At 42.3% G+C, this 13,165-nt stretch overlaps 1 protein-coding gene across 1 annotated transcript in view; it reads right to left on the bottom strand.

The window, feature by feature from the left end:
* Positions 1-317: 317 nt before the first annotated feature.
* Positions 318-13,165, bottom strand: part of LOC119455458 (calcium-binding mitochondrial carrier protein Aralar1-like) — a 41,181-nt gene continuing 28,333 nt past the window's right edge. The window contains 7 exon segments of the mRNA XM_037716864.2: positions 318-1,488; positions 1,620-1,710; positions 3,003-3,161; positions 4,227-4,365; positions 5,634-5,774; positions 9,471-9,551; positions 12,481-12,689. Coding sequence (XP_037572792.1) covers positions 1,329-1,488; positions 1,620-1,710; positions 3,003-3,161; positions 4,227-4,365; positions 5,634-5,774; positions 9,471-9,551; positions 12,481-12,689 — 980 coding nt within the window. The 3' untranslated portion in view covers positions 318-1,328.

A 13,165-nucleotide genomic window follows, 5' to 3' on the forward strand; every position in this document is an offset into this window, starting at 1 on the left:
ACAGAATCACTACAAAATAGCATTCTTCGGAATATTACTGGAAATGTGGAAAAGCAAAGCTATCTGATGGAGCTAGACACGCCAATAGCAAACGGAGCAGGCCACAAGGTGACGACTCTCACGTACACCTGCAACAAGTTTAAGAATAAGTTTGCAGAGATCAGCTGCACGCTTCAGATGAAAGTCAGTAATGACCACCTCGTTTCACCCTGGCACAAAGGCTTATTTTGCTTTTTATACTCGTTCACTTATAATTGAAATAAAGATATGTATAAAATCATGCTGTTCACTATAAAAGAACACAACAAGCAGAGAGGTGAAAGTATAACATTCAACTTTTAATGCTTCTGTACAGATGAAACTGCCGTGCTACCGCTGAACTTGAAGAGAAAAGGGAACCTTGAAATAACTGTACACAATCTAGGCAAAAGTAAGGATAGTAACATTTTGCGCCACTGTCAGGCACAATACGTTAAGAACTAGTGTGACTAGGACTGCTAAAGCAAAAGGGACAAAGTCAATAGCGTATTTGCATGGCAAAAGCATTATACAACAGACCCAAGGTAATTGACTGGGGTGGCTTGATGACATGGTGGTACAAGGCCCTGAGCACTGGTTTGCACTGCTGCTTCCATAAAAACTTGACTATAACAATCTTCCAAAGATGTGCCCCAACACTTTTAAAATCTCCACCTGGCAAGTGGACAGCCAGTGGCATAGCTTCGCACCAACCTGCTAAAATTCGGAGCTTCAACATATGGAACAACAACATGTGCAGAGGTGAACAGCTGCAACAGCAACACGTAGCTGCTCATAAAATAGGACACAACGTTCCTAACTACACATAACCTTGTCGCCTTAGGCTAAAGAATGAACACAACCCTGCTCTCGCTGTACAGATTGCTTCGTCAGGGCTCACGGCTAATGAACACAAGAAAGGCGCATGCCTGTACCATGGTCATGCCCAACACCACCCCTACGAAACCCCGGAAATTAAAACATTCCAAGCCTGGCAGTTAAAAACTTCGCAGCACCACTTTCTTTTCGTTCATATTTCTAGCTCTGCACAATCCAACCTCGAAACATTCAGTTCTTAAGCACGCGGGCTGGTCAAGAAAAGAGTAGTTAAAAAAATCCTTCGAAACAATGGCGCATTAATTATACATGCTAAAACCGGGGGGGCAGACAGGAGAATTACTCGCCTATTTTACCACTGTGTGACTGAGCAAGTTCTGCACACACTACACTGAGTGTGTGTACGTACGAATGTGTGTACGTACTTCATGCTAAGACAGAAGTTGTCCATTCACTACTTTGGGCGACGCCCATTAGGCACCCACATTGAACCGAGGCAAAAGAAGTCCAAACTTGGTTTCCATGCCACTAAATGTGGCCAAGGCGACACGGTAGCCACCAATGTGGTCGGGGTTGGAAGACTTCATCTCCCCTGTCTGCACAGGCACCTTGACTTGTGATCCCGTTGGCCTCCTGTTGAGTTCAAAGGTATATAGTTTCAAAGGGATATAGTTTCTAAGGCATACAGTTTTACATGGAAAACAAAATGCATAGGATCAGCAGGCAATGTCGCTCGATTTCACCGAGTCGGTCATCAGGCTCACCTCCCTCCGAAGTCAATGTAGAACAGCCTCTGGAGGATTTCGTACGTCAACAGTGTGAAACCAAACTGAGGGGCCGACCGGAAAACACGGGCTGCATGAGAACAGAAAAGCTTGAATGTTACGAATGTGCCATGACCAGATATCCAAGGGCACACAAATGTATAGGACTTTTCTGTAGTGCATTATGACACTGTTTTGCTTGCATGTTCTGGCACTGAAACTTGTCATCTCTGTATGTGAGACTGCTTGAGAGAGAACTGAAACATTCAGAGCTACAGAAGACAATGGTGCATGCAGTGGCTTAATGGTGTGGACTATTCTTGTGCAGGGCTGAGAAAAAAAGAAGCACTGCACAGGGCAAAAAATTTTCTCAAGGATGTTTGTGCAACCTATCTGTCGGTTATCTTGGCTGTCCATATCTACAGACACAGGCGTTTAATACACACTTGAACACTTCCCACTATAACTTGCCATCGCTACTTCGCAGCAAACCGATGCAAGCAACCAGCCAAACTTTCCTCTTAAACTGCCCTGCAGAGTGCTTTCTTTGATTGATAAGGAGCACATAATAATCTTCTATTCTGGCACATCTGAATTCAAGATTGTGAAGGTCTTATATGCCAGATTTTACACCACAATGAGGCAACAATTGTGAGCGAGAAGGGGGTAAACATTTTTGTTGGATCCGTCTAGGTCTTCATTCAATGGACAGTCACACTTTTTCCTTCTTTGAATTATGAGTGGCACATTTGAATAATGGAGTTTAAAGACCCTAAGCAGCACAGTGGGTTATGGGGGATGCTGTAGTGGAGGGCTCCAGATTAATTTTGACCACCCAAGGGTTTTTTTAACAGGCACTCAAGGCATGGTACGCAAGCGTTTCTGCATTCTGCCACCAGAGTGCACCATTGATTTCCAGTTGGGAATCACTCCCATGACCTCATGCTCAACAGTAGATTGCTCTCTTCACTGCATTGTTAACCTTTTAACTGCATCAAAATTTCGAAAAATTGATGAAAAGTGCACGTTTTCTAAAACCTGCACATATTTTTCCATATTTTTCTAAAAAATATGGTACCAGGAATGACTATAGCACTTTTACTGCTCTTGTTTAAGAAAAGAAAGTGAAACACATTGTGGATTACATATGCATCTAAATTACAAGCTATAAGAGGTTATAGTGCAACCTCTGTCATGACAAGTTGACCCGTCATTGGCAGTTAAGGGGCCATCACACTGACATAACTCAATTTGGTGCTATAGCACCTGTCCTGAAGCTCTAGGTAAACACCATTAGCCGAATGATTTATGTTAGCACAGATCACACAGTCAGCAGCTTGCAAAAGCTATGACTATGACACTGGATGAGAAGTGTGTACATACCCGGTCCTCCTTTCCAGAAAGCCTGTCCTCCTTCCTCTTTCCAAATCTTGCGGCAAGCATCCATGACACCCGAGTAGGTGGTCTGACCCTGTCGTGCGGCCACCTGTAGCCTTGTCTTGATCACATCCGCAGGTGTCACTAAATACGCGGCTGGCACACCTGCCAAGAGCCAACTACAGTGTCAGCACAGTGGAAAAACGATAGGCCAGTGGTTCAGCCTGCAGAGCGCCATTTTTTTTTTACAAAAGTCTCAACAGCTAAATATATTGGCTGTGAAGTAGAAAATATTCAATTCTGTCGACCGTAACAGGACAACTGGCCCATTGCATACTACATCTACCTTGCTATAGGAACCAGCAACCAACCACAGCTAGCTGAAATTGGCTATGCTGATCCTTTATTTTAACCACGATGGCAACTGCATTAAAAATGGCCAGCAAGCACTACGACTCTGGACAAGAAAGTCTGAAAAAAATATTCACGAAGAGCCCTTGACTCTGGTCATGCGTTGGATGTGCATCGCAGACATGGCGACTGTTGCCTTTTTCGCGACAATGCACATCATAGTGACAAGCTACAAGCCAAAGGTAGGGCAGCATTCCGTCTTCCATGCACATGCATTTGAACATACCTTGGTCCTACAGCATGACCCTACCTTTTAGTATGTCAAGAAGGTCCCTGGAGGTTACCTTACCTGACTTGCTGGTCCTACCACGCTGAGTGTTTGTTTGCACTGTAATGTCTCTGGACACCCCTTTTTATCAGAGGTGTTACTATAATCTGGCCCAGATGTGGCCACGACCAAATTTATCACATGTGGAGATTAGGTGTGAATATTAGGTGTGGAGGTCCGAGGATGGCACAATGAACTTAAAGAAGAGGATTTTTGGCTTGACATAGCAGCAATGTAGTTTATGGTTTAGTTGTACGATTAACAATTGTTTCGTTGGGGCACCACAACAATGCTCAGACAAGATGTGCATCCAACACGAGCTTAATTTTTTGGAGTGCACTATAAGTACAATTGAAGACTTTAGAAAAGTGAGCAGTAAGGTAATGTTAGGTGCTGTTATATGCAGTTCAAGTTGCCACAGGGCAGTGGACTACCCAATCTGGTTGGGTGAGTAAGGAAATCCAGTGCACGAGTTTGGCAAAACACAAATTGGGTGCAGATCAATGGTGTGATGAAGAGATCTGGAACGAGAGGCAGCTTAGACCAAGCACCTGCAATCATAGCAGACAGCAGCAGAGACCCGGGTCCATTGTGGCCCATCTCGTCTGCAAACTTTAATTTGCAGTGCGCATACGTTGGGAAATATATGGCTGAAAAGGGGATGTCTCGCAGAAAGCACGCCCGGGAGCCCTGAAATGAAAAAGAAAGAAAAGAAAATGTCAGTATCAACAATGTACTGCTTTTGCATGTTTGACGAAAGAAACTCGGAAAACTGTCATTGCACCACACTGCATAACACACAAGTGACCTAATTGTTCAGTGTTGCTCACGATTAGAAAATTTAACACAACCCTTCTAATACATGATATATGGCACTACAGCAAGAAAACACAGCAGCTGGGAAACATTTTAACAAACATGCTGTTAGCACCACATGTACAGTGATTCAGCAATACTACATAATATCTGACACAAATGATCAATAAGGAACATGATCATGAACATGAACGTGCACCTAAATCCAAGTACTTGGGTGTTTTCTGCATTTCACCCTCATCGAAATGTGGCCGCCGTGGCTGTGGTTTGGTGTCGAGCCGAAAACAGTATTTTTGCAGTGCCCGAACGCCACACGGAAGGTGAAGTAATTGCGCCACTAACAATTAAGCAAGGACAACAAAGTAAATTATGAAGACCTTGATCATGACCACCATTTTTAGATCGCCTGCACAAATCATGTAAAAAAAATCCGGCATGAATACGCACATCCGAAATTTCAATCACCCTCACACATGATTTCTGTGAAGTAATTGGTTGTGCTGCTGGGATGCACAATTTTACACGCACAATTTGTGCACGCTTGTCACCAAAGTACTTGTAAATGCTCAAGGAGCATTTACAAGTACTTTGGTGACAGCTTTGTACTAGTGACTGGATCAAGCTGTTAGCAGCGTCTATGCGCTTTGACCAGAGTTCAGTCACTGTTGCCACTAGAGAGCACTTTTGCTCTGTTTGGAGAACGACATGTGTTGGCAGCCAAAGGATTCCTATGGACTTCCTTTGGTTTCCCCATGACATCAGTTTGATTCCCAAAAGATTTCCTTGCTTCCAAAATGACTTTCACAGAATGGTAGTGCATTCTCTTTTCTGAGCAGTCCACAGTGGGATAAAAAAAAAGAAAAAAAGAATGTCACGGAAAAGAAAAATAATCTGCAACCACATCATCTGCTGCAATTCCTGGTGACACATCATGAACCATGAGAAATACCCCAGAAACCTAGGCACAATCATTTCTCTTATTCTAAGCATTTAAACGACCGTGATCTGTTACTGTGCCTTACTGCAAACCAGAAGCTTGCACGCAACTTATTCGGATCAATCCTTACAGCCATGGTCAGTGAATGCAGTAACAGCAGAACTCAGAATAGTCACTCAATGCTGACAGTAAGATATGAGCATGCCTTGTATAGTCCTCTAATTCCAAGATCCTTGATGACAGTCAATGCCCTGACTTTAGCTGCGGACGCAATTTCTCCCGCAACTTGCAGACGAATCTTGACAATTTCCAGGGGATTGGTGAACATCACTTGTGAGGCTCCAGCCTGGAATGTGAATAAGCAAGAAACTTTTAGGAAAGCAATCATACTTACCTTATTTACTCGATTCTAATGTGCACTTTTGCTTGAAAAATTTCACTAAACAATGGCAGGTCAGAATTGAGTAGGAAACCTAAAGTGCAATAGGAGGTGTCAAAGTCTAACCCCCAATCTCAGATCCTGCCTTCTGCTCTTGTATTTTGGGTTCCAATCGTCCAAGTCTAGTGTTTTAGTTGACATCTTGTGGGCAGCTGAACAATAAGGAGGCCTGGCCACGATGTTAGTGATGTCAAAGCCATATGTTAAAAAGAAAGCTGTGGCTAGGGATGCGATAAGTTTTCTTTCTCCAAGTCAGAACAAATACCAATTTCTCTCTTTTACAATTAAATTCTGGTGGGGTAACAATAAAAAGTGTTTCGCGTTGAATTTTTTTTGAAGTATAAAAATCAAGGTGCATGTTACAATCGAGGGCACTGCATTAAAAAAAAAAGCAAAATTAAATTCTCGGGATTTACGTGCCATAACCACGATATGATTGTGAGGCACACTCTAGCAGGGAACTCCAAATTTTAATATTTAATGTGAACCTATATCTAGCTGCACCAGCAATCCTGCATTTCACCCCCGTCGGAATGAAGCTGCCATGCCAGCAGTAAACCCGCGACGTCGAGTTCAGCCGCGCAACGCGATAGCCACGTGGCTAATGTGACAGTTACCATTTTTGTGACATGCAAAGTCTATGACACTGACAATAAAATCAGCCTTAAAATGTCATAAAGCTACATTAAATGAAGCCATTACTATGTAAAACAGTCATTTTATAGGCTAGGCTATACAGAGTGTTTCAGCGAACACTTTCAAAATTTATTTAAGGTGCCTGTGGCAGATAGCCCAATCTAGTTTATGAGTTGGTCTGCTCAAAGAGCCGGACATTATTTGCACAAGAAATTGAAATGCATAATCGAATCATTAACAATATTTCACTAATTAAGTTTTTAACTTATTACCTGATGGCCCATATTGCAATTTACAAATTGTAGCCGGGAGTTTCGCAAGGCAGATCCACTTGGAATTAATTCTCAGGATGACACCAGTTTCAAAATATTAATTCCCGAACTTTGCGGAGAAATGCATTGGCATTCCAGTTAATTTTGTGCTTGAATGCATAAAGCAACGTTTTGTTATGAATGCATAAAGCAACGTTTTGTTAAGATACTAACTGGAACGCCGATGCATTTCTCTGCAAAGTTTGATAATTATTATCTTGAAACTGGTGTCATCCCGAGAATTCATTTCAAGTGGATCCACCTTGCGAATTCCACGACAATTTGTGAATTGCAATATGGGTCATCAGGTAATTAGTTGAAACTTAATTAGTCAATTATTGGTAATTATTCAATTATGCATTTCAATTTTTTGTGCAAGGAATGTCCGCCTCTTCGAATAGACCAGCTCATGAACTAAAATTGTGCTATCTGCCACAGGCAACCTTTAAGAATTTTTGAAAAAAAGTTCGCTGAAACACCTTGTATATACACAATACAATTTTTCGCACATTACATGTCTCTATTGCTCAGAAATTGCGAGCGGAACTAAGTATATATAAAAAAAGAAAGAACAACACAAGAGAACAAAAAAAGCGTCAGGAATTTCTAATTCGAAATGTTTTGTTCATGTGATGTGTCGCAACTGACCAATACTAATTTGTCCTTCAGTGGTGAATCGTGTTGGTATGGCAACCTAAAAATCACCAGCTCTTCCCCTGTTGAGAAAATGGGGGTAAGAAAAGCTTGTCGTGTGAGTATCTGACCTTCGTGGTGATTATCTTTCTCTTCCTTTCCCTCTCTCTTTCTTTCTCTTTTTGTCCCTGGTATGTGCCATTGAGCTTGGACCCTTTCTGCACTATCGCCAGAATCTGCCCAGTTTTCAGCGTGACACCACCACTGCCGAGACACTTGTGATCCTATAAAGCTTCGCTTAAAAAATAATACTCTTGTAAAGGCATTATTGCACGGAGGCGTTAGGGCCAACCGTTGGATTAGTTCAAGGAACCGCGAGCGTGAGCGGCGTAGTCCGAGCGATGCGCTGGAGAGACTGACCCACTAGACAGCGCTGATAAGGATGCCCCACAGCGTGCTGTGACTCTCCTTCACTACACTCTCTCCAATTCAGTGCCCAAAAATAGTTTATTTTGCAAAACAGCTGTTAATACTATACTTAAATTTTGTGACGTTGCACTTCTCTCCTTTTCTTTATTATAAAGCACAATGTTCTGCCTTTCTCTGTGTTGACTCAACAGTCGCATGCATTTTTGTTCAGACCAATTTTTTTCTTTTTTGATTACCTGACTTTTTTTTAAAATTTCAAACATGTAAAATATTGCCTGTAGTAGATAGCAGGGGCAATTTCTCCAATCCTGGTGGACTGCTTGAAAGGCACACTGGTGCAAAAAATTGTGGCGCCTGACACCCGATAAGCAAATTAGCAGCTTCACCAAGTTACCTCTTGTTTAATCTCTTTGTCGTACGTCTTGCCAGGGTTCATACAGAATATCTGACACAGAATTCAAGAACAATTCAAGGATTTCCAGGTTTCTGAAGGCCAAAATTAAAGGAGGTTGAAACAAACATTAGACATACACTTCAAGCTCTTCAGGAGGCTGTTCAAAATCGAATTTGCCATTGCAACGATGTCAATCACCCTTGCGGCACACCCCACATTTCGCTCAATGAGGGTTAGTAGTGTCTGGCTTCATCCCAAGATACTTGACATGTTAAAGCCAAATGGTTGAAACTTACTTTGCTCAGGGCATTTGTTGAGCCCAGGCCTCAAAAATGGAGCCATGATGGCTACAATGTGCCTAACAAGAAAAATGACGGTACAGCTTGGTTGCCTTGATCTAGATTATTCTACCACCACGGTGGCAATGGCGATTTAAATGAGTCTGTCCCCCATACTAATGGAACTCAAAACACAATATATAGGATTGTTTCCCAATAGACATGGCATAGACTGGATATAGACTGGACAGTAAAGTTGTCATGTGTGCTTGCAGAATTTCTGGCACTAGCACTAGTTTCAGGATGTATCATTAAACAGTGCTATGAAGTACATACACAGTCACTGGAATTTCTTTAATTTTGCACCATCGTAAACGAGTGTGGCTTTTTCAGGAAATATAAACTGCGATGCCATAAACTTCTTTTGTACTTAATACTTAATTGTACTTAATAGAACAATTTCATGATGCACATACTGTACAAAACTTTCAGGATGTTCACTTGCATATTGCTAAATTATTTTCTTGCACCAAAGAAGGCAATTTATTTACTTGCATCACTCTTTCATAATACCACTGCAGCTATCTCTAGAACAAAAAGTAATCACAGAATGGTTAAGAGGATTAATAAATAAATATTTAAAAATAAGAGGATTGTGATTACTGTTACAACAACTTTGCTACAACTATCATAAATGAATGAAATGAAACTGGAAATGAAAGGTTCCACAATTTCTGCACGGCATTGCAAGACAAGCAGCAAAACTGGATGGGCAGCTTTCAAAAATTGTGTTGTCATTGCGTCTTTAACAGAACACTAAACATAAAGCTGTTGCAGATAATATAATGATTGCGATCATTGCTACCAATTTAACAGAAAGGAGTTTGTACGTGGCATCACAAATATCAATAGCAAGACTCACGCATCCACCGGCCGCTATTTCTGCCCATGCAGGGATTTCTCCTTTCCCGCTGGTCAGCTTGTCTCGGACAAAGTCGTTGACCTGCAAGGTCACAACAACTGGGCTGCAGAGGATGAACACACACACACGCACGCATGCAGTGGCAAATGTACGTGCACTGTCAGTGCGTTACCATGAAGCCAGAGCTGAAATTTTCACAGCTTACTACCCGGCATAAAACAAACACCTCGGCTTTATTTTTCCCAGTGATCAATGTAACAAGCCGTTTGCGACTTCTTTCATATCTAGAATTGACTATTGGCAAAAAAAAGGTTGATACCAGCGGTTTTACTGGCTCTGAAAATAAAGTAAATCTCCCTCCCCCTCCTTCAAAGAACTGTCACATATCTACATATGATCTACTAGTCAGGATGTGCATTGTGAATAATCTTTTGCAAGGAGCTACTGCTATCATTCGCACATCCCGATTTAAGAGTTTTTTTTTTTATTGACATCTGTAACTGCATTTTGTAATTTCTTAGTTAGTTCTCCTTCTAGCTCTCTTCTTTGTACTCAAGCATTTAATTTGTTCTTCTGGCTTGTTTTGTTTCAGCTGTTAATTTTGTACAACTGAGTTGGTTTTTAAGAATTAAAAAAAAATTATGGCAGAACTCATCTCACAATGACTGTCGATGGTAATGCGATTAGCATTCGAACTATGTTGCGACACACCATATTTATGAAGTCACCTTTATTTAACATCTGCAGTGGTTATTCTGAGACTTCCATTAATTTGGCTATATACGACATACTGCGCTATCCTCCCACTTTGGTATGGCACTCACTTGCCATGATCAACCATGACTGATGATGATTGTATAATGATGACGCAGTGACAACAATGGAATGATGCTGATGGAACGAAAAAGGCGGTATGACAATGACGACAATGAGATGGCGATTCTGAAGTGATGACTATGGTAAAACGATAGCGTGATGACGAGGGTATGACGACAACCATGCTATGACAACGAATGCATGACAACGACTGCCTGACGATGATGCAATGATGTTGGCGGCATAATCCTTATTCAATGACAACAGTACGATTACGATACCGTAACAAAGAAGTAATGACGTCGATGGAACGAAGAAGGCCATATGACAACGGCATGACGACCATGGGATGAGGTTTCTGAAGTGACGACGATGGCATGACAAGAGTCAAAAGACGAAGTTAGAATGAAGACTATGAAAGGACCGATGGAGGGACCACGACGGCATAATGACGACTGCATGACGATGGCGCAATGATGGCGATGGCATGACAACGATATGAAGACAATGGGATGACGACAATGCAATGACGGTGATGACATGACAGCGGTATGAGGGCAAAGGGATGACACCGGCTGTACGATAAAACGATGGTGTGACTACAACGGAATAACCACGATGGCATCACGACGACGGCATGACAACAAATGGATGATGAAATGGTGTGAAGATGGCATGATGAGAGTAGGATGACAAAGCTGGAATGACGATGATGCAACGACCACGAGTGCATACTTAGTGGTCCAAGCTAGTAGACAACTTGAGTCACTGGGTTGGTGCAAGATGTCTGATGATGATGGCAGACGAGAGTTGCATGAAGAAGCTGAACTAATGACAATGGAATGACCATGATAGCATCACGACTGCATGATGATGACAGAGTGACGACGACGGCATGATGAAAGTCGTATGGTAACGCCAGAATGACGGCGAAGTAAGGACCACAATGGCATCACTGACCACATACTTAGTGGCCCAAGCTAGCAGACAAACTGACGAAGATTAGCGTGATAAACAAGGGACAAGAAACATGACACGTCCCTTCTCGCCCCTTGTTTATCACACTATTCTTCGTCAGTATGGAATATCAACTCATCCAGCATTCAGTTCTAATTGACAACTTGGGTCACTGGATCGGTGTAAGAGGTGTGATGACAACAGCATGACGAGAGTCGCATGATGAAGCTGCAATGACGATGATGGAACCACCACCATGGCATAACGATGATGGTATGGCAACGAATGTGACTGCATGACGACAATGGCTTGACGAGTCGGATTACAAAGCTAGAATGGCGACGACGCAACAAACACGACGGCATTACGACCCCGAGCACATACATAGTGGCTGAAGCTGGTAGACAACTTGGGCCATTGTGTTGGTGTAAGAGGCTAGATAGATAGATAGGCTCAAAACGCATCAAATAGGCAAAGAATGCTAATTACATTAAATACCGAGGGGATAAATTTTATGTTAGTTACACAGTGATACTAGGTAAACAGAAAATGAAGCTTCAGTGATTACGTTGCAGTGTTGATTGTATTTTTAGCCACATTTAAGATGTTTTTAAGGCGAAAGCCTTAGATGGCTCACGGGTTGAAAATTTGGCCGTCCGGGAAATTCAATGGCACCAACAATAAAGGTTGTGGGTTCGAGTGCCTTAATTAACTCTATCTTAATTAATACAGAGTTAATTAAAGCACTCGAACCCACAAACTTTGAAGGAAGTTGAACCCATGACCTTTGGTGTTACTTAAGGTTAATTAAGGTGCCACCATGTGTTGGGGCATTGATTCTACCTTAATTAAGATAGAGTTAATTACAGTACTCATACCCACGACCTTTGGTGGGAGAAAACAAGTAACAGAAAGTAACAACGTATTCGAATGACAATGTCAAGTAATTTATATGAATGCCTCGTGATCGTGCGAACTTTCACGTGCGTCGCCTAGCAACGCACGTTTCGCCTTCATCTTTTTTAGTGTATGCTAAAGTGACTGTCAACTTTTTTTTTTCCAATGTTTGCCTTGTAATATGCCCCTCCCCTCTGTGATAGGCAAACCTTCAGAGATGAGTGAGTGAATGAGTGAGCAAATAAATAAATAAATAAATAAATAAATAAATAAATAAATAAAAATAAAAAAACAATGACTTTACTCAGCTCAAGAAGTGATTCTAGTGGGCGGCACTCACTGTGAGCTTGATGGCCTTCTCGGGACAGACTCCGACCAGTTGTGGCAGCAGGCCTCGGTAGAGGCCAAAGAGGCCTTCATGCCGAATCACCTTGCTAGCACAGTCCCAGCTGTTGCGGTACATGAGCTCCCCAATGTAGGAGCCCGTCCGCTGGTTCTGCATACGAGTCTTCACCAGGTCGATGGGATACACAACCGTGGCTCCCGCCGCTGAAATGACGAGACGCCCACGTGTGTCACCATGCCCCAGCACCTCTCAAAGGCAATGTCGACAATGTGAGCCACAGAGGCTATCCTGAGTGGCCGGTGCACCAGGATTGGCCGGGACTATTCACTCAAAAAAAGAAGCAGGAGTACCTAAGGGCCGCTTCCAGAAAATCGAGTCTTACTGTGGTACTCCGTGATGTGCAGTTTTCAGTTTGAATAGATTACAGTAAACAACTATGCCCCGTGCTCCTTCTACTCATTGCACGGCTGACCGGCATGAAAGCTCAAATTTTCCACAAAGCAAAATCTGCAGCCATTTGCCAGTTCCAGCTGAATTAGTTTTGATGACACTGTTTTATTCCGTTTGATCCTTTTAAGCTCGATACAGACCAAAAGCAAGAGCAATGAAGCAAAGGGACTGCAAAAGGTTTAGGCTATTTACAAGGTAGTGATAAGAACACTGCATGAAACCAACTTGC

The sequence above is a fragment of the Dermacentor silvarum genome, chromosome 6 (genome assembly GCF_013339745.2).
Source record: "Dermacentor silvarum isolate Dsil-2018 chromosome 6, BIME_Dsil_1.4, whole genome shotgun sequence".
In the NCBI taxonomy this organism is placed as follows: Eukaryota; Metazoa; Arthropoda; class Arachnida; order Ixodida; family Ixodidae; genus Dermacentor; species Dermacentor silvarum.